The 26,210-nt window shown below is 43.6% G+C and overlaps 1 protein-coding gene across 1 annotated transcript in view; it reads right to left on the bottom strand.

Annotated features, from left to right (window-relative positions):
• CFAP61 (cilia and flagella associated protein 61) overlaps positions 1-26,210 on the bottom strand; it is a 295,737-nt gene that overhangs the window by 2,554 nt on the left and 266,973 nt on the right. Inside the window, exon 26 of the mRNA XM_023217758.2 lies at positions 12,843-12,933. Within this exon, the coding sequence (XP_023073526.1) occupies positions 12,843-12,933 (91 nt within the window). The remainder of the gene's footprint in view (positions 1-12,842; positions 12,934-26,210) is intronic.

Genomic DNA, 26,210 nt, shown 5'->3' on the forward strand with positions numbered 1-26,210 from the left:
CCACCTCCCCTCAGTGTGACCACTTCCCCTCAATGTGACCACCTCCTCTCAGTGTGACCACCTCTTCTCAGTGTGACCACTCAGTGTGACCTCACAGTGTGACCACCTCCTCACTCACAATATGACCACCTCCCCTCAGTGTGACCAGCTCTTCTCAATGTGACCACCTCCCCTCACAGTGTGGCCGCCTCCCCTCTCACAGTGTTACCACCTCCCCTCTCACAGTGTGACCACCTCCCATCACAGTGTGACCACCTCCCCTCTCACAAGGTGACCACCTCCCCTCTCACAGTGTGACCACCTCTCCTCACACAGTGTGACCACCTCCCCTCTCACAATGTGACTCCCTCCCCTCAGTGTGACCACCTCCCCTCAGTGTGACCACCTCCCCTTTCACAGTGTGATTACTTTTTCTCTCAGCATGACCACTCCCCTCAGTGTGAACACCTACCCTCATGCAGTGTGACCACTTTTTCTCTCAGTGTGACCACCTCCCCTCACACAATATGATCACTTTTTCTCTCATAGTGAGAATACCTCCCTTCTCACAGTGTGACCACCTCCCCTCAATAGTGTGACCATCTCCCTTCACACAGTGTGACCACCCCTTCCTCCCCTCATTACCCTCATGAATTCAACTTCTTTAGATTCCACATGTAAGTGAGATCATGCAGTATTTGTCTTTCTGTACCTGATTTTTTTTTTTTTTTTAAGACAAGGTCTCACTCTGTTGCCCAGACTGGAGTGCAACGGTACGATCTCGGCTCACCACAACCTCTGCCTCCTGGGTGCAAGCAATTCTCCTGCCTCAGCCTCCCGAGTAGCTGGGATTACAGGTGCACACCACTACCACCTGGCTAATCTTTGTATTTTTAGTAGAGACGAGGTTTCACCATGTTGACGAGGCTGCTCTTGAACTCCTGACCTCAAATGATCCACCTGCCTCGGCCTCCCAAAGTGCTGGGGTTACAGGCCACCGTGCCCGGCTGTATTGAGCATATTATACTTAGCATAATGTCCTCCAGGTTCATCCATGTTGTTGAAAATGACAGAACAGAAATTCCTCTTTTTTAAGGCTGAATAGTATTCCATTGTGCATATATACCATAATTTCTTTATCCATTCATCTGCTGATGAACACTTAGGTTCAGTTCATGTCCTGGCTATTTTGAATAGGCTGCAATAGGCATAAGAATGCAGATATTTCTTTGATACACTGATTTCATTTGGATACAGACCCAAAAGTGAGATTGCTGGACCATATGTAATTCTATTTTTAGTTTTTTGAGGAACCTCCATACTGTTTTCCAAAATGGCTGAACCAATCTATATTACCACCAACAGCGAACAAGAATTCCCCTTTCTCCACATCCTTGCCAACCTTTTATCTATAACAGCCATACTAACAAGGGTGAGGTGGTAGCTCACTGTGGTTTTAATTTGCATTTCACTGATGATACATGAGGTTGATCCTTTTTTAAATATATCTTTTGGTCACAGTAAGTCCTCATAGCATCCTAGAAACTGTAACTTTAAGTGAGATAACATGTATCAAAACAAATTTTACCATAGGTTAATTGATAAGAACAAAAGTGAAGTTCCGACAGCATATTTGTGGTCACAAAAACATCACCAAACTTCTAAATAAAGATCAAAAACACTTCTAATATTAAACACTAAAATAATTGTGGGCTATAATACATTTAAGAAAGATTAACATAAACAAGTAAGGTAATTATTTACCGAATTATTTCAGTTCTGGGTGGTGGGTTGCTGGAGCCTATCCTGGCAGCTCAGGTCACAAAGCAGGAACCCATGATGAACAGGACCCTTCCCATCACAGGGTACATTCCCACCCACACCTGCACCCACACTCATGCACACTGGGACCATTTAGACATGCTAATTAACCTTTCGTGTCTGGCTCTTTTCACTTAGCGTGGTGTTTTGTTTTTTTCTGATCTTTGAACTCCAGTGTACCTGGTGAAAACCCACAATGCACACAGACATGGGCAGAACATGCAAACTCCACAGACAGTGGCCCAGGAATGACTTTCTTTTCCTCATCAATGTTACAACGAAAGGATGTTATTTGAGGACCTACCGCATGTCTTCTTTTGAGAAGTGTCTATTCAGGTCCTTTGCTTATGTTTATATCAGGCCATTTGTTTTCCTGTCAGTGAGTTGTGTGAGTTCCCTATATATTTTGGATATTAGCTAAAATTGGATATCATACATCAAATCAGATGTATGATTTGGAAATATTTTCTCCCAGTCTGTGAGCTGTCTCTTCACTCTGTTGTTTTCTTTGCTGTGCAGACGCTTTTACATTTGATGCAGACCCACTTGTCTGTTTTTGCTTTTGTTGCCTGTGCTTTTGGTGTCACATCCAAAAAAATCCTTTCTGAGACCAATGTCAAGAACTATTTCTCCTATGTTCTCTTCTAGAAGTTTTACAGTTTCTGGTCTTATGTTTAAGTCTTCACTCCATTTTGAATTGATTTTTGTGTATGGGCTGAGAGAAGAGTCCGATTTCATTCTTCTGCATGTAGATATCCAGTTTTTCTAATACCATTTATTGAAGGGACTGTCCTTTTCCCATTGTGTGTTCTTGGCACTTCTGTCAAAAATCAATTGACTGTAAATGTGTAGGTTTATCTATGACTTTGTATCCTGTCCCACTGGTACATTTATCTGTTTTTATGGAAGTACCATGCTGATATGGTTTGGCTCTGTGTCCCCACCCAAATCTCATTTTGATTTGTAATCCCCATGTGTCTGTCAAATGACAGAGGTGTTTGGATCATGGGGGCGAACTATGCTGAGAACTATGCTGTTCTCCTGATAGTGAGTGAGTTCTCATGAGATCTGATGGTTATAAGTGTTCGGAAGTTCCTCCTTTGCTCTTCTCATGCTCCTGCCACCTTGTGAAGAAGGTGGTTGCTTCCCCTTCCACCATGATTGTAAGTTTCCTGAGGCTTCCCTGACCATATGGAATTGTGAGTCAATTAAATCTCTTTCTTTCGTAAATTACTTAGTCTCAGGGAAGTTCTTTATAACAGTGTGAAAATGGACTAATACACATGCTGTTTTGATTACTATAGTTTTGAAATATATTTTGAGATCAGGTAGTGTTATGCCTCCAGTTTTTGTTTGTTTGCTTTTTCTCAAGATTGTATTGGCTATTTGTGGGTCTTTTGTGGTTCCATACGATTTTTAAGATTGTCTTTTCTGTTTCTGTGAAAAATGACATTGGCATTTTGATAGGAATTGCGTTGAATCTGCAGATTGCTTTGGGTAGTATGGACATTTTAACAATATGAATTCTTCTAATCTATGAACACATGATATCGTTCCATTTATTTGTATTGGCTTCAATTTTTTTCATCAATGTTTTATAGCTCTCATTATACAGATCTTTTAACTCCTTGGTTAAAAACTCCTAAGTATTTTTTTTTTATGCTTTGTAAATGGAATTACTTTCTTAATTTCTTTTTCAGATAGTTTATTGTTAGTGTGTATCAACAGTATTACTATTTTTTTCTAGATGGAGTCTCACTCAGACTGGAGTACAGTGGCATGATTTTGGCTCACTGCAACCTCCGCCTCCTGGGTTCAAGAGATTGTCCTGCCTCAGCCTCCTGAGTAGTTGGGATTACAGGTACCTGCCACCACATCTGGCTAATTTTTTGTATTTTTAGTAGAGATGGGGTTTCACCATGTTGGCCAAGCTGGTCTTGAACTCCTGACCTCAGGTGATCCGGCTGCCTTGGCCTCCCAAGGTGCTGGGATTACAGGTGTGAGCCACCGCGTCTAGCCAACACTACTGACTTTTGTATGTTGGTTTTGTATCCTGCAACTTTACTGAACTCACTTACCAGTTCTACCAGTTTTTTTGTGGAGTCTTTAAGGATTTTATGTATATAAGATCATATCATCAGCAAACAGAGACAATTTCACCTCTTCCTGTCCTAGCTGGATGCTTTTTACTTCTTCTTTTTCCCTAATTGCTCTGGCTAGGACTTCTAGTCCTATGATTAACAGAAGTGGCAAGAGTGGGCATCCTTGTCTTGTTGCTGATCTTAGAGGAAAAGCTTTCAACTTTTCACCACTGAGAATGATGTTAGCTGTGGGCTTGTCATATATGGCCTTTATTGTGTTCAGAAACATTCCTTTTATACCTGATTGTTGAGAGGTTTTTTTTTTTTTTTAATCATGAAAGGATGCAAATTTTATCAAATGCTTTTTCTGCCTTCTAGCATAATGTTTTGAGGTTCACGTGCTTTGTATCAGTGCCTCATTTCTCTTCATGGCTGAATACTATTCCATTGTGTGGCTAGACCACATTTGTTTATCCGTTGATATGTTGATGGACATTTGGGTTGTTTCCTCCTTCTGGCTGTTCTAACCAGTGCTGCTTTGAAGATTCTTGTACAAGCAATCATTAAAATACCTCATTCAATTCTTTGTTTGTTTCTTTTGTTTTTTTGAGATGGAGTCTTATTCTGTCACCCAGGTTGGAGTGCAGTGATGTGATCTCAGCTTATTGCAACATCCACCTCCTGGGTTCAAGCAATTCTCCTGCCTCAGCCTCCTGAGTAGCTAGGACTACTGGTGCGCACCACCACGTCCGGCTAAGTTTTGTATTTTTAGTAGAGATGTGGTTTCATTACATTGGCCAGGCTGGTCTTGAACTCCTGACCTCAGATGATCTGCCCACCTCAGCCTCCCAAAGTGCTGGGATTTCAGGTGTTAGCCACCACTTCCAGCCTCAGTTCTTTTGGATATATATTTAGAAGTGCAATTGCTGAGTCATATGGTAATTCTGTGTGTAACTTTTTGAGGAACCATCAAAACATTTTCTATAGCAGGTGTAATTTTACATTCCCACCAGCAATTCAGTTCCCATCTTCCCTACATCCTTACTATTTCCCCCCTTGTTTTGTATTATAGCCATCCTAGTGGATGTAAAGTGCTATCTCATTATGGTTCTGATTTGCATTTCCCTAATAATTATTGATGCTGAACATATTTTCATGTAAATAGGTTTACTTCTGGATTCTGAATTTTATTCCATTGATCTGTAGATCTATTCTCATGCAAGTATCACACTGTCTTGGTTACTGTGGCTTTGTAGTAAGAAAATGTGAGTTCTTCAACTTTGTTCCTTTTTTCCTCCAAGATAGTTTTGGCTATTTGGAGTCCCTTCCATTTCCGTAGGAACTTAGGACCTGCATTTCTTTTTAAAAATACCCTTGGAATTTTGATAGGATCGTACTGAATTGTAGAATTTTTGGGGTGGTATTGCCATCCTAACAATATAAAGTCTTCAAATGCATGAACACAGATGTTGTCCCATTTATTTAGGTAGTCATTCACTTCTTTCAAAAATGTTTTGTAGTTTTCATTGTATAAGCCTTGCCCTATTTTGGTTAAATTTATTCCCAAGTATTTTATTCTTTTTAATGCTATTATAATTGTTTTCTTAATTTCATTTTCAAATTATTAACTGCTAATATGGTTTGGATGTTTTGTCCCCTTCAACTCTCATGCTAGATTGGGATCCCCAATGCTGGAAGTGGGATCTGGAGGAGGTGTTTGGGTCCTGGGGAGGATCCCTCATGAATGGCTTGCTGCTGTCCTCGTGGTAATGAGTGAGTTCTCATTCTGAGTTCACGCTAGATCTGGTTGTTTAAAAGAACCTGGCACCACTTCCCTCTCTCTTTTGCTCCCTCTCTTGCCATGTGATACACTGTCTCCTCCTTCACCTTCCATCATGATTGGAAATTTCCTGAGGCCCTCACCAGAAGCAGATGCCAGTACATGTACTTCATGTACAGCCTGCAGAACCATGAGCCAAATCTCTTTTCTTTATAAATTACCCAGTCTCAGGTGTTCTTCTAAAGCAATGCAAACAGATTAATACAACTGCTAATGTAGATAATGGATTATTGTGTGTTGATTTAATATTCTGCCACTTTGCTAATTTCATTTCTTAGCTCTAATAGTTATTTTGTGGATTCTTTAGGATCACATCACCTGAGAATGGAGATAGTTTTACTTCTTCCTTTCCAATGTGGATGTCTTTTATATCTTTTTCTTGCCTGATTGCTCTGGCTAGAACTTCCAAAACCATGCTGAATATAAGTGGTGAAAGCAGGCATCCTTGTCTTATTCCAGATCTCAGGGATAAGAATTCAGGTTTCAGTAATTCATTACTGAGTGTGATGTTATCTGTGGGTTTTTCATAAACATCCTTTATCAGATTGGAGACATTCCCTTCTATTGACAGTTTTTTTGTCAAATGCTTTTTCTGCACCAATTGAGATGATAGTGGTTTTTTCCCCTTTGTTCTTTTTTTTTTTTTTTGATACGGAATCTCGCTCTATTGCCTAGGCTAGAGTGCAGTGGCACAATCTTGGCTCACTGCAACCTTTACCTCCTGGGTTCAAGAGATTATCCTGCCTCAGCCTTGTGAGTGGCTGAGATTACAGGTGTGTGCCACTATGCTTGGCTAATTTTTTTGTATTTTTACTAGAGACAGGGTTTCATCATGTTGGTCAGGCTGGTCTCAAACTCCTGATCTCAAATGATCTGCTCGCCTCGGCCTTCCAAAGTGCTGGGATTATAGGCGTGACCCACTGTGCCCAGCCTCCTCTTTGTTCTATTAAAGTGGTGTATTACATTGATTCATTTTTATATGTTGAACTACCCTTACATTCCTGGGGTAAATCTCACTAGCTGGGTGTTTAGTCCTTTAATATGCTGCTGGATTTGGTTTGCTAATAATCTGCTGGCTATTTTTGCTTCTAAATTTAAAAGGGATGTTGGTCTGTAAGTTTTCTTTTCTTGCAGTGTCTTTGTCTAGCTTTGGTATCAGGGTAGTGCTGATCTCATTGAATAGTTCCAACCTCTTCTGTTTTTTGGAAGAGTTCAAGAGAATTGTTGTTAATTCTTTAAATGTTTGATAGAATTCCCTAGCGAAGCCATCTGGTCTTGGGCTTTTCTTTGTGTGAGGTTTTTGATTATCGATTCAAGGTCTTTACTTATTATAGCTCTGTTGAGATTTTCTATTTCTTCTTGTGTCAGCTTTTAGTTTGTTCATTTCTCTCTTTTTTTTTTTTTTTTTTTTTTGAGACGGAGTCTTGCTTTATTGCCCAGGCTGGAGTGCAATGGCATGATTTCGGCTCACTGAAACCTCCGCCTCCCAGGTTCAAGTGATTCTCCTGCCTTAGCCTCCTGAGTAGCTGGGGTCACAGGCATGTGCCACCATGCTGGGCTAATTTTTGTATTGTTAGTAGAGACAGGGTTTCACCATGTTGGTCAGGTTGGTCTCGAACTCCTGACCTCATGATCAGCCCACCTTGGCCTCCCAAAGTGCTGAAATTACAGGCGTGAGCCACTGTGCCCAGCCTAGTTTGTTCATTTCTAATAATTTGTCCATTTCATCTAGGTTATGTAATTGGTTGGCAAATAATTATTCATGGCATTTTCTCATAATCCTTTTTTATTTCTGTAAGGTTGATAGTAACGTCCCCACTTGTATTTCTGACTTTAGTAATCTGAGTCTTTTTTCTTAGTCAGTCTCGCTAAAGGTTTATCAATTTGGTTGATCTTTTCAAAGAACTAACTTGTGGTTTTATTGATTTTCTCTATTTTCTTATTCTCTATTTCATTTATCTCTGGTCTAATCCTTATTATTTATCTTCTTCTGCTGGCATTAGGCTTAGTTTGGTTTTCTTTTCCTAGTTCCTCAAGTTATAAAATCGGGTTCCTGATTTGAGTTCTTTTTATGTAGGCACTTATAGCTTTAAATTCTGTTTTCTTTGGATCTCATAAATGTTGGTATGTTGTATCTTAGTTTTCATTCATCTATAAGCATTTCTAATATCCCTTTTTTTATTTCTTTTATGATGCACTGGTTGCTTAAGAATGTGTTATTTAACTTCCACAAATTTGTGAATTTTTCCAATCTTCCTTCTGTTACTGATTTCCAGCTTCATTCCACTGTGGTTGGAGAATATACTTTGTATGATTTTAATCTGTTAAAATGTATTGGCACTTGTTTTGTGGCCTAACACATGACCTATCCTGGAGAATGTTTTGTGTGCACTTGAGAAGAATGTGCATTCTACTGTTGAACAGAGAATTTCATCCATGACTGTTGGGTCCACTTGGCTTATAGTGCTATTGAAGTCATCTATTTCCTTATTGATTTTCTATCTGGTTGTTCTAGTCATTACTGAAAGTAAGATACAAAAGTCTGCATTATTATTTTAGAACTATTTCTTCTTTCAATTCTGCTTGTATTCATATATTTTGTGGTTCTTTTGTTAAGTGAGTATATGGTTATAATTGTTATATCTTTCCTAAAGGATTTTGAAGGATCATTTTGACTGAATAAGATTTCACCTTGGTCAGTGATACTGTGGCTTTGTCTGCAGCTAAATAATGCAGTGCCAGTGTTCCTCTCTTTACCGCCACAAGAGCATTCACGATATCTTGGAATGAGTTTGCTTTTTAAAAATAAATGTTATATTCTTTTTTTTTTTGAGACGGAGTTTTGCTCTTGTCACCCAGGTTGGAGTGCAATGGCACAATCTGGGCTCACTGCAACCTCCACCTCCCAGGTTCAAGCAATTCTCCTGCCTCAGCCTCCCGAGTTGCTGGGACTACAGCCACCTGCCACCATGCCCAGCTAATTTTTGTATTTTTAGTAGAGATGGGGTTTCACCATGTTGGCCAGACTGGTCTTGAACTCCTGACCTCAGGCGATCCACCTGCCTTGGCCTCCCAAAGTGCTAGGATTACAGGCGTGAGCCATGGAGTTTCACTCTTGTCTCCCAGGCTGGACTGAAGTGGCGCCATCCCAGCACACTGCAACCTCCGCCTCCTGAGTTCAGGAGAGGCTCCTGCCTCAGCCTCCCGAGTAGCTGGGATTATAGGCACCCGCCATCATGCCTGACCAATTTTTTGTATTTTTAGTAGAGATTGGATTTCACCATGTTGGCCAGGCTAGTCTCTAACTGCTGACCTCAGGTGACCCGCCTGCCTCATCCTCCCAGAGTGCTTTACACTCTGGGATTACAAGCATGAGCCACTGCACCTGGCCCACATTATAATGATTCTAATCTTCATAACAGATGACTTCTAACAACATTCATAGATAATAGATAGGTAATAGTCTTTTCTTACTTTCTTTACATGTGAAAGGAGAAGAAAATTGATATACCAAGCTCTAGAATATCATAGTTAATGGGATTGAACTTCTGTACTTCCCAGAAGACAAGGTAGAAAGTGAAATAAAATGGGTTACATCATTTGAATATTTAAAAAAATTTTAATTTTAATTATTATGAGTACATAATAATTGCATTTATTTATGGAGTACATGTGATATTTTGATACAGGCATACAATGTGTAATGATCAAATCAGGGTAAATGGAGTATCCGTCACCTCAAGCATTTATCATTTCTTTGTGTTAGAAACATTCCAATTCCACTCTTTTAGTTATCTTAGAATATAAAATAAATTAGTGTTAACCATAGTCACCCTATTGTGTTACCAAATACTAGATCTTCTTCATCCTATCTAACTGTATTTTTGTACTCATTGACCATCCCCACTTTATCCACCCCCTCTCTGCCACCCTTCACAACCTCTGGTGCCCGTCATTCTACTATCTCCAAGAGTTCAATTTTTTTTTTTTAAGCTTCCACACACATGTGAGAACATACAATATTTGTCTTTCTGTGTCTGGGATATTTTACTTAACATAATATCCTCCAGTTCCATCCATGTTGTTGCAAATGACAGGATTTCCTTATTTTTATGGCTGGGTAATATTCCATTGTGTATATAGACCACATTTTTTTTATCCATTCATTTGTTGGATGCTTAGGTTAATCCCCTATCTTGGCTATTGTGAGTAGTGCTGCGATAAACATGAGTGTGTAGGTATCCCTTCGATACACTGATTTCCTTTCTTTTGGATATATACCCAGCAGTGGGATTGCTGGGTCGTATGGCAGCTTTATTTTTAGCTTTTTGAGGAACCTCCAAACTGTCCTCCATAGTGGCTGTACGAATTTTCACTCCCACCAACAGTGTGTGGGGGTCCCTTTTCTCCCCATCCTCGCCAGCATTTGTTATTGCCTGTCTTTTGGATAAAAGCCATTGTAACTGGGGTGAGATGATATCTCGCTGCAGTTTTGAGTTTTATTTCTCTGATGATTAGTGATGTTAAGCATTTTTCATATACCTGTTGGCCATTTGTACCTCATTTCAATATCTGAGAAAAGAAATTACTATTATTCTTTAGCGCAGGCTATTCATTTTATTTTATTTTCCTAGTACCAAACTCTTCGGTGAAATTCCTGCACGTCTGCTCATGTGGCGGTCATTTCCACAGCAGCCTGTCTCCACTGTCACCTCTGCGGCTGCTCACGGTGGCTGGCACTCCCTGGGCCACTCTTCTGTGCCATCGCACATTTCCCCTCTGCTACTCCTCCACAGGTCTCTGAGGTGGGAACAGCTGGCCCCAGTTCTGCAGGAATGGGGGGTCTGGCCGAGGCCACATTGCGTAGTCCAACTGAGCTAGGCAGACACCACTCCACGCATCACCACTTTCTGTGGCCTTTCCCACCTGATAAACGAAATGCTGAAGATAAAACAGTCCTCCAGTGGAGGTTTTTTCTTCCAGAGGTTTCATTTTCTGGAAATCTACAAGACCCACAAGAATGGCTGGAGGGCCTTTAGTGTGTATCTTGGGCAAATGTCTGTGGCCACTTCTGATCTGCTGCCTGGGCCTGCTGTCCACACTGAGTTCATTCACAGCAAACGGGTCCACAGCAAATATCTGTACACAGGTAAAAGTTTGAGGGTATCTCAGTGAGTTGTATGAAAAGTGGTGGATGTGTTGGGCTTGACAGTTTCCGTGGCTTCCCTTTTAAGCTTTAAGACTAAAACCCCCCTGGCTTTGTGCACAATGTTAACTGAAGAGCTCAACTCTGGGGTTAAGAAAGACGGAGGCACAGAGTTTTGATGGGATCACTTGGAAACGAAGGGCCGTTTACTGTAGGGGCAGTTGGAAGCTACAGATGACATTTCTGCGAGGAAGGAAGGTGTCTGAGGAGCTGAGCATTCAGTGAGCCCCAGGCTTACAACTCAGGTTCAGGTTTCCACTTAGGCTGGCCTCCTGCAGCCCTGGGTGAAGTGCAGGGCCCTGTTTGGCCTGCAGCGCCTTTAGTGGATTCCATCACCACATGCACGCCGTCAGCAGCCTCTGACCTGAGCATTCAGCCACCCAGCCCTCCACTCCCTCAGTTGCATTTACCTGCTGGATCCCAAGTCACTGCTGTTTGGTTTGAAATTTAAACCTGTGTTTCCCAATCTAAGCCTGCTTCAGATTAGGAAATGATTTACATCCCAGCCGGACCCTGGGAGTGAAACTCAAAGTGGGGGCACTGAGGGGAAGGTCCCAGGATACCCACTTCGGCCCCGTATGGTTCAGTAACCATGTTCCCACCTTTGGGGTGAGACACCCTGGAGTGTGAAGCTTGCTGTGTCACCACGGAGCTGATTTAAAAGCTCTAAGCTGGTCGGGCGCAGTGGATCACGCCTGTAGTCCCAGCATTTTGGGAGGCCGAGGCGGGTGGATCACCTGAGGTCAGGAGTTCAAGACCAGCCTGGCCAATATGGTGAAACCCTTTCTCTCCAAAAATACAAAAATTAGCTGGGCGTGGTGGTGGGTGCCTGTAATCCCAGCTACTTGGGAGGCTGACGCAGGAGAATCGCTTGAACCTGAGAGGCAGAGGTTGCAGTGAGCTGAGATTGTGCCATTGCACTCCAGCCTGCACAACAGAGGGAGACTCTGTCTCAAAAACGAAACAGAACAAACAAACCCAAAAACCCCAAAAAACCCCACCCCTCTAAACTTCAGTTTCTTCACTGGGAAAGTCAAGATGATAACAGTGGCTCCTCTATCCTCCTTAAATCACAGCAAGAGCTGGGATTAAGTGGGGAGCACACTGGGAACGGGGTGTGTGCTCTCTAGCGCTGCCGTCCAATAAGGCGTGTGGGCACTCCCAGGTGGAAGTGACCGTGGAGACGTGGGAGCTGCCCATATAGACGGTAAAAGGAGGTGGAAGCTAACCCAGGCCCCAGCCCTTGGCTGAGTGAAGCAGGGTAGAGCCAGGCTGGAGATTCACCCACGCGCTGAGCACAGCTGTTAACGTTCCACAGTTCTGCTAGAGACTCTCGTATTGAAAGAAGTATTTTAACTTAAAGTTTCACAAATACCTCATTATTTATACTGCAGAGTCAAATTTCATGCTGAGCACAGAGCCCTTGGGCTATGCAGCCTGATGTCCAGTTAATTCTGTAGTATTTTGAGAAAGAAGTTCTGGTTATAAAAGGAGTGTGCTTTTGAGGCACACTGGATGGTTTCCCTGTACATCTTTAAAACAACACACACACACGTTCCGCAAATGGCTGGCAAACACAGGCAGAAACTAAAGGAATGCAACCTTCGTTCTTGAGGGCAAGTAGATGCAACTCAGATTCAGTTTTCTGCCAGCACTCTGAGCTGATCAGAAAAATACAGTTCCTTGTAAAAAGGAAAAAGAAATTTGCCCCCTATAAAAAGATTTAAATAAAATCACTTTCCCTGAAAGATCACAGTCTGCATTTACATGCTCCGCAGTTTGCTTATATGAGATACAGTTGTTATAAAAAGTAAAACCATAAAATGGGAATGTAGGGAAAAGTCTAAATGATCAACAGCTATCAGCTGCTTATAATTTGCAAGGAATAATCCACATATCCATTAATCACTCTTACCTCCTTGGAGGCTAAGATTTGGCGTAACTCTTTCCTGAGATCAATAAAACGATCGTGGAACAGGGCCAGGCACCACGGCTCGGTGAAGTAGCTGGCAAGGAAAGAAGAGACTCAGTGAGCTGGCAACCCTCTCATTAACACTAATAAAGTATTTACCTGCTTTTTTGCCTTTATAAATTACAGTTCTGGCCTCATTGCAATCGTTTGCTCATAAAATGTCTTGTGGAACAGCCTGACCAATCAATTTTTTAAATGGATGTTCCTGCTGTAAGGCCAGGTCCCATAATTACATTTAAAGTGGTTTAATTCAGAGCTGGGGCAAGACCCAGTGAAGAATCCTGATTTTATCAGAATTTAAAAGCCTGAAGACTTGTAAAGAACGGTGTCTCCATTATCTGCCCTCGTTTGAGAAAAACAGATTGCAAGATTAACTGCTGCATAAATAAATTAAATTTGGGTAGACAATAACACAAATGTTCATCATTAAGGTTTCTGGATTAATAATGGCCAGAAAAACAGGCTGCCTTGCTGCTGCAACATGCTGTTCACACGGTCGCATCGATGCTGACTTGAATCTCTTGTAGGAGAGCTGTATGTTTTGGTGTTCAGATTTGCTAATTTTTCACTGAAAGTTGAAATGCTTTCTTATATGGAGAATAATAAGATGATCCTTTATTTAACTGGAAAATTTGATGCATTTTTGGAATAACCAAGAACTCTTATTGGTATTTTAACTCTTACTTTAAGTGTCTTGGAACAGGGAACTTAACTGCTTCAGGGTCAAAGCCATGTCGCTCAGGTGGGCTTTGCTCTCCTCTGGATGTGAGCTAGCTGTCCTTATTACTGTTTATAGATGATGTGTGTGTGCACAGAGGAAGGAAAAACCTGATGCCCCCACGTGGATGGGCACCTTCTGTTTTCCAAGACAAAAAGTTCTTAGGGATGGAGGTAAAGTGTCCCAGAGGCCACGGGGGCACTAGAGGACAGACACAACGCCGAGAGTCTGTGTTAGGGCCAACCTGGCACTCGGCGGTATAAGGCCTTGCCCCGCACCCACTTGCTGGACCAGAAGAGGCATCAGTTCCTGATGACTCGCCCGCGTTGCTGTTCAGGTGGTATGTTCATCCAGCTGTTAACACACCGTCTTTCCTCAGCAGCTGAAATCCCTCATGTTTGTTTCTGTGGCACCATCAGAGCTCCCACCGCCTTGGTTTTGGGGGTCTACAGCCGCCTCTGTCTGGTGGCGGAACCACCACTGCTTTCCTCACTTCCAGTGCCACCTGTTCCAACAACCCAGGTGCTCTCGGGCTATGCTCCCCGCCCAGCGCCTTTACTACTCTGCCCTCTGTGCTGCCCGTTGGGGACCCGTCATCGTCTGCGTCAGAGAGGGAGTTCTGTGAAGTCCCATTTCCCTTGGGAGCCCACCGTGGCCTGTCACGAGCTCTGGCCCTCCATCTAAACACCCAGGTTCCCACAGCCTTGTCATACAGAATAGCGTCACTGCCCTAAAAAGCCCTCTCTGCTCGGCCCACTCACCCTCTCTCCTTCCCTCCCTCTGAACCCCTGGCAAATTAATTTTGGAGGAACTTGAATTGTATTAGAGAAAATGGGGGCTGTGTAACAATTTTTGTAAACATTAAAAAAAATCCTAGTGTCCAGGTTTTATTTCAGAAATAGAGTGGTGTTCTCCCAACCACACACCACCACACATCACACTTGCCAGCAACTCTAAAGGGCTGGATTTGCGACTTGAGGCTGGGCGCTCCGGGTGCCCATGATGGCCCAGGGATGGGCCTCGGGGCCCGAAAGCTCCTGGCAGAGACCTGCATGGTGAGGGCAGGGCTCAGGCCCGGCTGCTTTCCTATATCCAAGGACAACTTTAGCACCAGCTACAGGCTCCCAGGTGAGGGTGGCCAGGAGGGGTGAGGGTGTCTGGGATCCTGTGGGCTTCCTAAAATCATCCTACAGCAGCAGCAGCATGACAGCTTTCATCATTCAAATCGGACAAGCTCTGAATTTAACCAAAACTATTTTACAATTGATCATAATGTTGAGTCAAATGAAGGTGGTTTCCTTTTGATACAAGACTGTTAGGAGGAAATTCTGCTTTAAGAAAAGTTTTAGGAACCAGGTATGATGTGTCATGCCTGCAATCCCAGCACTTTGGGAGGCCAAGGTGGGAGGATCACTTGAGGCCAGGAGTTCAAGACCAGCCTGGACAACATAGTGAGACCCCCATCTCTACAAAAAATAAAAAAATAAAAAAAATTAGCCAGATGTGGTGACACATGCCTGTGGTCCCAGCTACTAGGGAGGCTGAGATTGGAGGATCACTTGAGCCCAGGAGTTTGAGGCTGCAGTGAGCTGTGATCACGCCACTGCTCTCCAGCCTACTGCACTCCAGCCTAGGTGAACAGTGAGACCCCGTCTCCAAAAAAATAAAAATAAAAGTTTTAGACCTCCCCCAGGTTGAACGATTTCTATGCTTTAGGCTCCTTCTGTATCCATAGGAAGGAGAGAAGCATCTTGGATCCTGGCGAAGCTTAGGGCCAGGTTTCCGCCAGGTACTTATGGTGCCATCAGCATTCATGATGAGCTTTTGGGAAATTTGTATTTCCATGAATATTGTGAATTTTAAAAACAAAAAATATTAACTTTTTTTCCCAATTTATATTCAAAAGGGGAAGACTACTAGGAGCCATGAGGTACCCCACACAGCCTGCCGTCTAGAAATCTTCAGGAGAGAGGGCCAGGTATGCAACATGGCCCCAGCGTGCTTTTTAAGGGGCTGTGTGCATTTGGGTGTCAATGCCACAAAAATCATTTTTGCACAGCTGTGAGAACAAAGTTACACCTTTTGAAGACTGAAATAGAAGACCTTACTGTCTCTGTTCATGCTGCCAATGGCCAGCCTGGTTTATTTGGGAGGACTTAAATTCCCCATCCCTTCTGCAAATAATACACTTTTCCAGGAAGCCCTGGGAGATTTTGACTTGCGGAACTGAATTAACCATTTCTGATCGATATAGTCCGATCGTTAAGCAATTGACTAAATGTCTCCAGAGGTCATCCTCGCCCGCTCATCCAGGCAGTTTCATCGACAGACTCATAAACAGGGTGGGGATGTGAAGGCCGGCTTGGCCATTGGACACGCTGAAGGCCGAGGAAAGCTGATCAACACGACACATTGGGAGAAGTTGTAGGAAAAAGTCCAACACATCTACGGGGAAAGAGAAGTGGTAAAGGTGTCCCTTAAAGGCCGGGATCTCAACTCCAAGGCCAAGGCCTTCCTGGCCAGCAGGAAAGGAGTGCTGTGATTGCAGGTGTGCCTTTTCCAGCACTGGCATGGCATGGCAGGGTGCGCTGAACTATGCACCAGGTGGCAAAGAGGAGGTGGGTGGCAGGGAAGAAACACATCACTTTTTCCAAGACTTTTTTGTTTGTTTTTAATAAAAAGCATTCTAATTTTCTCTTGGCATGAAAAAAAAAAGTTTCTGCTTTTAGAGCTGTTCACAGGCTCCCCAGGCTGCCACTCACGCCTGCAGAGAGGGCTGCTGGAAAGTCAGGAGTCGCTTTTTTCCGGGCAGGCAGCTGCCACCAGGAGACTTGCGGGTTTCCTTAGAGAATGATGCTCTCGCTTGTACATGTCCTTTCCGGCATGGCGGAGGGCAGACTGTTCTCCTTCTAAGATGCCTGACTGAACGTCAAGCTCAGCCATGAGTCTCAATCTTGTGATACGAGAGGATAGAGCATAGTAGCTAGTGGGGCTTGCCTCTTTATGAAGCAGCCTGTGTCATGTCTCCATTCGATACACAGAAGGTAGGCAGTGATAAATATCATGGTAGCAAACAGATACATACCCAAGGCCAGGTATGATAATACGATGCATCTACTTTAGCCTGAATAACATTTGGAATTTGGGTTTCAGGCCTTTCTTTGATGAGTCAGATTAGGCAATGCTGCGTCCTCGTTTTTGTGTGGCAGCCATCAGCTCAGTTGCCGAGGATGCCCTCCGTGGTTCGTCCTTGCTTTCCCACCAGCCTGGCCAAAATTGCTCCTCTCCATGGGTCACAGCAGGCATCTGGGTGTGCCAAGCCTGGGAAGAGGTCTGGGTGAGAGGGAGGCAGGATTGCAAACATTTCCTAAAGCCCCTCTGCCCCATGACCTCTTCCATGGTGGGATGTCTGCTAAGAACACTAGAACTATGTCCTAGCTTTCTTTTTTCTTCTATCCATCCATCCATCCATCCATCCATCCATCCATCCATCCATTTATCCATCCACCTATCTATCCATCCATCCATCCATCCATCCATCCTAACAGGTCTAGTGAGGCCTTCCTAAACCCTGTTTCCTTATTTCCAGTGGCTGCTTTCCTCTGGTCCTCTTCCTCTGCTGCATCACTCCACCCTTCAATGAACATCCCTTCCTTCCCTGTGCTTCCATGTAGACTTTTCTCCCTCTCTTCTCCGTCCCAGGTGTCTTCAGAGCTTCTGACATTAACGGTTGCAAAATGGCAGGGAAGGAGAAGACCTAGGGTTCAATTCTTTGCCATGAATAGAATATGGCCCTCACGCCTGTGTCAAACATGTGACGGGCACTGAGGGTACCATGGTGAGAGAAAGCCCCTGCCCCCAGAAATGCACACATGGTGGGTGGGGGTGGGGAATATCAGAGCGCACATGGTGGGTGTGGGTGGGGAATGTCAGAGCTGCTTATGATGGCCTGGGCTGCAGAGGGGTGCATGCTGGGGAGGTGGGGGCTGGAGTGGGCTTGGCGAGGCCTGGCACTGTGGCCTTCTTGAGCTCACTTCTTTGTCCTCTCAGCAGCTTCATCCCTAGGCTACCTCTTGGGCTAGTGTTTGCCAAACTTCAGTCACTTGGGAATCAATCGTTTTCTGTGTCACTACATTACTGAATACTTTCAAATTTTCTTTAAAAATTTTTGTTTAGAGACACTGTTTTGCTTTGTCACCCAGGTTGGAATACAGTGGCACAATCATAGCTCACCGCAGCCTCAAACTCCTGGGCTTAAGTGATCCTCCTGCCTCAGCCTCTCAAACAGCTGGGACTATAGGTGCACACCATCACACCTGGCTAATTTTCTATTTGGTTTCTTTTAGAAACGGGGCTTTGCCGTGTTGTCCAGGTTGGTCTCAAACTCCTAGCCTCAAGTAACCCTCCCAAGTAGCTAGGATTACAGCCATGAGCCACCAGGCCTGGCCCAAAATTTTCTTTACATTGATTTGTCTTTTAAAAAAACTGAAATAATTACTTTTGTCTTGTCCTAAGTAATGATATCTATGAAATCACAGGTTTGACGTGCTTGTTATCTTTTATTCTAATTCTTGCTGGAACGAATCCATCATTAGTAAGATGTGGCTGTGCTGCCTGAGCTATCCTGCATACTACCTGGTGGGTGCTTACTACACTCTGGGAGGCATCCTGTTCTATTATAGCTTCATGCTGGAGGCACACTTAGATTCATCTGGGGATGCAAACCCACAGACTCTGTTACCCACAATTTCTGTGCATTATCTCATTTCATCCTAATTCGAATCCTAGAAAGTGGGACATGTTGGCCCATTTTACAGATGAAGACATAGATTCAGAGAGCTTAAATGAGTTGCCCAAGGTCACAGAGTTAATAAGTGGCTGTACTAGGTCCTACCCTTAGTTCTGTGTGACCCATGCTCTGAACAACTGTGCAACCAAATCCCATTTCCTTATGCTTTTTCCTGAGTCTCTCTAGCAACTCTCTTAATCAGCCCTGTTTCCCAAGTATCCCCTACATTAGCTAGGATTAGATATGATTGAAATTACAGAAAGTTTCAAAGTAACTGTGACTTTCAAAAGGCAGAAGGGTATTTTTTCATGTAAAGAAGGTCTAGATGGGGAGTTTAGGGCTGCCAGGGTGCTTCCATGGATGTCAGAGCACAGTACATTCACAGGGGCCTTGGCCTCATGATTCAAAATGGCTGCTGAGCTCCAGCCGTCACATGGTTCTGGGATGAAGTATGGGAAAAAAAGGACTCATCTCCTTTCTTCTAAGGAGAGTTCCTGGAAGTTTCACAAAGCACTTCCATTTATATCTTATTGGCCAATGGTTGGTCATATGACTTTCTTGGTTGCATGGGAGGCTGAGAACCAGTCATTTATATTAGATAGGATGTACTTCCCTATAAATCAGAATTCTGTTCCTGAAGAGGAGAGAATGGATGTTTTATCAGCTGTGATACCCCAAAGACTCTACAGCATCTATTTTTAACAAAAATCTTTTCTTACATTTATGAAAATTGGGAGATGTTTTTGGTTGAAGTTTCCAGAACTAGAACATGTTTATCACTCTAGACTCCAACTACTCCAAAACTGAACACTCTGGGGAAAAAAATCCACAGAATATTTTCCACAGGCGACTTCTACCTCCAAGCCAGTGGGAAAGTCCCGGTGTCCTCAGAGGTCTACATGTTCCCATCTGGCCCGACCTGGCTTAACTGCAGAGAACAGGCACAATTTGCATTCACACTGTCAGGTAGGGTTAGGACCATTTTATTCTACTCATGAAAGAACGTAAATTCAGGCATTTCAGTACGATTTTCAAAAATAAGAATAGGAACAAGTATTTCTAGTTATTCCTGGGTTTGCTTGGAAGTGAGACCCCGTGGCACGAGCAGACACAACCCTGATGCCCTGCAACAAAAAATCCCGAAGACCAAAATGGAAATCTGACTGGAGACTTCGTTGGGTTCAGCCTGAGTTTGCGAGAATCTGTATCCAGTCAATTTTTTGATTGCTTTGAGGCGGATCTAGAAAGGTAAGATTAATGATTTTGAAAGCAAAACCAACTAGTTGTTTGATGGCCAGTTGTAATTGTCACATGCTATGATCTACACAACAGAAAAAGCAGCAGCCTCGAAATATAATTTGGCTGTGGTTTCATTGTCACAACGTAGAGCTGGCCTCAGATGTTTCCTGCTCTACAGAAAAACGGCTTACAATTCATTGGCACTAAGACCGAAATTCCAGTCTTCAGCAGAAATCAGCTATTTTCTGAATGGCTTGTGAAAATCCTCTTTCTTAATGCTACAGAGAAGTGTTTTGCCAACGATCCTGGTTTACCTGGGAATTCAGAAGCTAACATTGCAGCCACATGCAGCGGCTTATGCCTGTAATCCCAGCACTTTGGGAGACCGAGGCAGGCAGATCACTTGAGGTCAGGTGTTCGAGACCAGCCTGGCCAACATGGCGAAATCCGTCTCTACAAAAAATATAAAAATTAGCAGGGCATGGTGGTGCATGCCTGTAGTCCCAGCTACTTGGGAGGCTGAGGCAGGAGAATTGCTTGAATCCGGGAGGCAGAGGTTGCAGTGAGCTGAGATTGTGCCACTGCTCTCTAGCCTGGGCGACAGAGCAAGAATTTGTTTGTTAAAAAAAAAAAAAAAAAGAAGCTAACATTGCTTAAAACTGGGTGCCTCACACCCTAGACTCCCTTGCCTGGCAGCACTGGTGCTGGGAGGGAGGCACTGCTTTGCAAGGCTTTCTCTGCTCCAAATGCATGGTTTGCCTCTGCTGGAGGCCACTGGGACCGGCATGATGTGTGTTGTCTGTGAGCCGAACACCCAGAGCTGTCTCAGAGGGAAATCCTGACTAGCCCATAGGCCCCACGACCTCCCCTGCTGAGGGAAGGAGGCTGTGCTCTCTTGCAAGCACAAGTTTTCCTTTACGTCCTTTGGTGTCTATAAGAACATGGAATCTGACCTTCTGTGCCTTCATCAGGTCACATCTGCTCTGGACAGGACCAGAAATTCCCTGCCACCCTTGCACCCAGAGTCTTAGTTTTCAGAAAGTTGAAGAATTACCTGAAGGATCTGTCTGCTGTCCATTTGTTTTTCCGAATCCCAGATACTCAGCCCAGGAACAGCTTAGAAGATAGAATATGTTAATTCATGAATTACGAATCTAGCCAGTGCTAACATTTCTCTCCTTGCTCTGATCTCTGAGGAGTGGGAAGCCACACATGTGGGCTGAGCTGGTGATCCATTCTCAGGATGCGAGTTGACTAAACAAAGACCGATGCTTGTGTTGGTGGTCTCTCCATCTCAACTCAGATTCGTGTTGCTGACCCGGCCTCAGTTTCCCATTTACTGTCCTTTTTCTTTTTACCCCAGCTCTGCTGCTTGTCAGCTTGTGTAATCTAGAGCTAGTTAGCTTTAGTCTCTCTCAGCCTCAGTCTTCTTTGCTGTAAAATGGGGATAATGATGGCCCTTCATACCAAGAGTTACTATCAGAATTCAAGGAGACACTCCAGGTAAAAGATTTGGCGTTATGCCTGGCACAGGGGAGAGGCTCCACATCAATGATTATTACTGTTATTGTTCTTAATTATCCTATTGCATATATTTGTGTAGGCTGCCTCAAATCCTTTCTGGTGTGAATCAGAAACTAAAATATGAAAATACTTTTTTGTTTGCTGCTTAATTCAAAGAAAGTCTTTCTTTGGCATAACTGCAGTTTTTCTCCTCAGGGAATGCTTTTCCTCCATTCAAAAGTACTGCATAAACTAATTTGCCTGCCATTTGATACAGCAGTAAAGGTAAGAGGACGTCGTAACTAGCCTTCATGAAGTTTTGTCTTTCACTGAAGAATTATGCGGAAATAGGCCAGGTACAGTGGCTCATGCCTGTAATCCCAGTGCTGTGGGAAGCTGAAGTGGGAGGATTGAGGACAGGAGCTTGAGACCAGTCTGGGCAACATAGTGAGACCCTTGTCTCTACAAAAATTAAAAAATAAAAATGAGCTGGGCGTGGTGGTACATGCCTGTAGTCCTAGCTATTTGGGAGGCAGAGGCAGGAGGATCACTTGAGCCCAGGAGTTTGAGGCTGTAGTGAGATACGTTCATGCCACAGAACTTAAGCCTGGGCAGCAGAGTGAGACCTTTTTTAATTTAAAAAAGAATTCTGTGGAAACAAATAAAAACTGCATGGAAATTGTTAAACTGAGGCCTTACTTTTTATGTGTCCGAATTGATGAAAATTAAATACAAACTGTCCAAATGGAGTTATTTCTTTGCTGTTTTGCCTGCTTACTATGTTGGGTGAGCCAAGTAAATCAAAACAGTTAAACCAGTTGTTCACTGAACACATTCAGATGGCTGTTGGGAAAAGTGGCCCCGGAATTAAGGCCCCGGCATTCTAAAGCCCAAGCAGACTGAATTTTCTTCTGACCTGTCTGACTTTTGGTCTTACTTGCCAGAGCAAACCAGTTTTCTTATAGAAATAGCATAATGTTTATACACTTAAGAATTTTGTTTCTATTTAAGTTTACCCTGAAAGCATAGCCGTGGGTCATTCACACACTTTGCCACGGTGGGAAGCTGGGTTTGGCAGTGCCTTACAGCAATGTCTGCTGTCAGGGTACAGGGCTGAGACTTAGTGCTCCACCTCTTCCCTTTTATTCCATCTACAGTATTTATTTGCACATTGCTGGTTTCTTAGGGGCTGCACTAATTGAATTTGCACAATAAATCTAGTGCCCTGGAAGTTGGCCAGCTATTTACATTGATTTGTTATATAAGTTCAGCACTAATAGTATGAGGCAAGGTTAGCATTTAATTCTGCAGAAAAGGGGAAGCTCTTAGTGCTTCAGCTTCCCTTCCTGTGCCTGTCTGCTCTCATTCTGCTTCTCTCTTCATAGAGAGCACAACCATTTTCCTTTAATTAGGCTGCAGAGAGCCCAGGCCACCATTAGGCCAGGCGGCGGCCACTCAGCCTCACTCACAGTCATGCCCATTTCCTATCTATTTTCTGTAGGAAAAGAAAAAAAAAGTGTGTATGTGCACATAGAAACCCCCATGAGTCAGGGGGACAAAGGAGCCAGGAGGAACGACCTTTTGTGAGGCTGAGGCTGCAAGAACTAGCAAACCCCATAGAGCAAGATATTTCACTCCCTTATTATTCCTTTGGTTAAAGTAATGGCTCTTTAAATTCTGAAGAAGTGCTTAGTAGAAATATCATCGACCAGGACAGAACAGACACACCATGTCTGAAATGTGTTTAAAATAATTTTAAAAATAATTAATGAATACACGTTAAAAATAATTCTCTTTCAGAAAATAGGCTTTTCTAATTAATGTGTTCCTTTTTTCTCTAAAGATTTTACATAGAGAATAAGAAACCACAAACTGTTTCTTTGCTTTTTTTTTTTTTTTTTTTTTTTTGGTCACTCTTAGGATTTCAGGGTTGTGGTTTCCAAAAATCAAGCATGAAAATTTAACTAACATATTCCTAGTTCGTATCTCACCAAAACACAGTAAAGAGGGTAATGGATTACAACCCACAGAATAGTACAGGAATCCATAAGTCCACACTGATAAAAATGAATGAATGAGTAAATAAATGGAGGAGAAGGGACAATTCTTCCTTACAGTAGGATGCTAAGGAATAAATATATAAGAATTATGGAAGTAGAAAAATCACCATTTGGTAAACAGTGCAGTAATAGTTATTTCAGCCAAGAATTGTCCATAGAGTCTAAAAGTAGTGGAAAAAGTTATGAGACATAAGGTATTTATATAGTCTCAAAGTATCACTAATTAGTTATGAAGGTAAGAATACCTGTATAAATCGTCTCAAAGTAGTACCTTTCCAGGGGAAAACCCTGCAGCCTGCATTCTAACCAAGTGATCACAGTTAACAAAACTGCCCAGATCCAGCTCACCAGCTGGTGAAGGACACTTCGCTCTGAGACAGGGCGTTCTCTTGAATTCCTCACAAGGTATCAGAGCCCCATTTTTTTTGGAGCAGGGAAGGATAGGAGATGACAGATTTTGGTGACCTTCTTGTTCTACAGGTAGGAAAACAGAGGCCCACAGCTGCACCTGCTGAAGCCCCCATGGTCCGGTCCAGGAGCCATAAGCTGCCAGTGGCTTCTGAGCACGTAAAATGTGGCTAGTCTGGGCCGGGTGCGGTGGCTCACACCTGTTAATACCAGCACTCTGGGTGACTGAGGCAGGCGGATCATTAAAGTCAGGAGTTCGAGACCAGCCTGGGCAACATGGTGAAACCCTGTCTCTACAAAAAAATGCAAAAATTAGCTGAGTGGGGTGTCACATGCCTGTAATGCCAGCTACCCAGGAGACTGAGGTGGGTGGATCACTGGAGCCTGGGAGGCAGAGGTTGCAGTGAGCTGAGATCATGTCATACACTCCAGTCTGGGTGACAGAGTGAGACCCTGTCACAAAACAAACAACAAAAGTGGCTAGCCTGAATTGAGATGTCCCTCCTGCGTAAAATACACACTGAATTTTGAAGAGAATGCAACAAAAATGGAAAATAGCTTATTACTGTTTTTGTATTGACTAAGTGTTGAAATGACAAAAGTTTTGGATATACTGGGTTAAACAGATTATTACATTAATTTTCTCTGTTTCTTTTTACGTTTTTAATGTGACCACTAAAAAGGGTAAAATTTTGTATGTGGCTCCTGTTACATTTCCACTGGACATCACTGGTCTAGATAGAAAGGTGAAGAAAGTGAGTTTGTTGAATGCCTCCTGTGAGCATCATTTCAAATGCAAGGATGAACGTGCAGTGCGCCCAGCATCCAGAGGTGCTCTGACAGCAAGAGACGAGGGACCTGTAAAGAGAACCACACTACTGTCCAATCCTGTGGGATGGCCGCACTACAGCAGGCAGGAGCTCCGCCACCACTCACAGGCGCTGTGCACAGAGGCACAGGGAGGATCTATTGAAGCACCGGAGAAGGAGTCGGTGTTTGCCAGGGGTATTTCAGGCCCGGGAAAGCGTGGAGGCACAAAGCAGGCAGGGCCTGCTGGGAACGACAGGTAGTTTGACTGCTCTAGCGTCCAGTCAGACGCAAGGTGGGGGGCAGTGGGCGGGGCCAGACTCTAAATGCTTGTGTATGGGGCTTGGACTTTATCTCCCAAGTGATGGAAAGCCATGGGAAGGCTTTACACAAGTGAGTGCTGTGGACATCCTATTTATGTTTCAGAACAGGTGCACTGGAAGCCGTGTTGAGGCTACACTGGACAGGGTATGGCCGGAAGCAAAGGGGCCCTGCTAAATGCAGCTGCAATGGCAGCAGATGACTGGAGACACATTTAGGAGGTGAGGGGGAAGCAAGTGATGGGAAAAGGTCTGCAGATATTCCCAGGTCCTGGCTCAGAGGCGCAGGAAAGCAGGAGCACAGGACAGAGAAGTGAACACGGGCAAATGACAAGGAATGAGTCCATTCTTTTTAAAAGTGAAGTAGAGACAGAAGTGCCTGCAGAAGTCCCAAGTGGGAACGTCCAGTTGGCCAGACTGACCCTAGCACAGACGGAGCTGGACAAGGGCCCCAAGAGACAGGTTTGGTTCAAGGAAGAGATGACAAGACAGTTGATGGCAATCCCAGGGAAATCTCAGTATTTCCTGAGGGGTGGTGGGATCAAGGGAGCAGTGGGAGACACTTGAGTAAAGTGTCAGCAGAAGAAGTGACAAGAAACACAGGAGAGGGATCAAAAGGTTGCTTCCTACCAGCCAAAAATCACCAGGAACCTGGCATGTAAACAAAGTCAGGTTTATTCAGCTGACTGCAGTAGGAAGAGCAAGATACCAAGGGATGTCTTGATAAGAAGGAGTTGAGAGGATCTTGAGACAGGATTTGGGCTGGTGCCCAACCTCCACACCCTCACAAGGCTTGTTAGCGCCTATATTTCAGAGAACGGCCATCCTAGTGGGTATGAGGTGACATCTCATTCCGATTTTGATTTGCAATTCCCCGTTAAGCAGTCATGTCTGACACCTTTTCATGTACTTCCCAGCCATCTATATGTCTTCTTTGAAAAATTGTCTATTTGGGTCTTTGGCCCATTTTTAATTGGGTTATTTATTTATTTTTTCTATTGAGTTATATGAGTTCATTATATATTTTGGATATTAATCCCCATTAGAAATATGGTTTGCAAATCCTTCCTCTCATTTCATAGGTTGCCTTTTTTTTTTTTTTAATTTTTCCTTTGTTGTGCATCTTTTTGTTCAATGCAGACCCACTTGCTTATTTCTGCTTTTGTTGCCTGTGCTTTTGGTTTCATATCACAAAAGTCAAGGCCAAGGCCAATGTCAAGGAGCTTTTCCTCTCTGTCTTCTTCTAGGAGTTTGGCCTTGTTAAGTTTGAGAGTCAAGTAAGCAGTTGAAAATATCACCAGAACTTAGAAGCAAGTCTTGCACGCACTGCCGCTAAAATACATCTGAAATCTGACCATCCAAACTACCACCTCTCACCTGGGATATGGCTGTGGTTCCCTAACAGCTCCATTCCCCATACAGCAGCTATGGGGAATGTTTAAAACATGAATTGGCATGTTGCTGCCC

This window comes from Piliocolobus tephrosceles, chromosome 20, assembly GCF_002776525.5.
Source record: "Piliocolobus tephrosceles isolate RC106 chromosome 20, ASM277652v3, whole genome shotgun sequence".
Taxonomy (NCBI): domain Eukaryota; kingdom Metazoa; phylum Chordata; class Mammalia; order Primates; family Cercopithecidae; genus Piliocolobus; species Piliocolobus tephrosceles.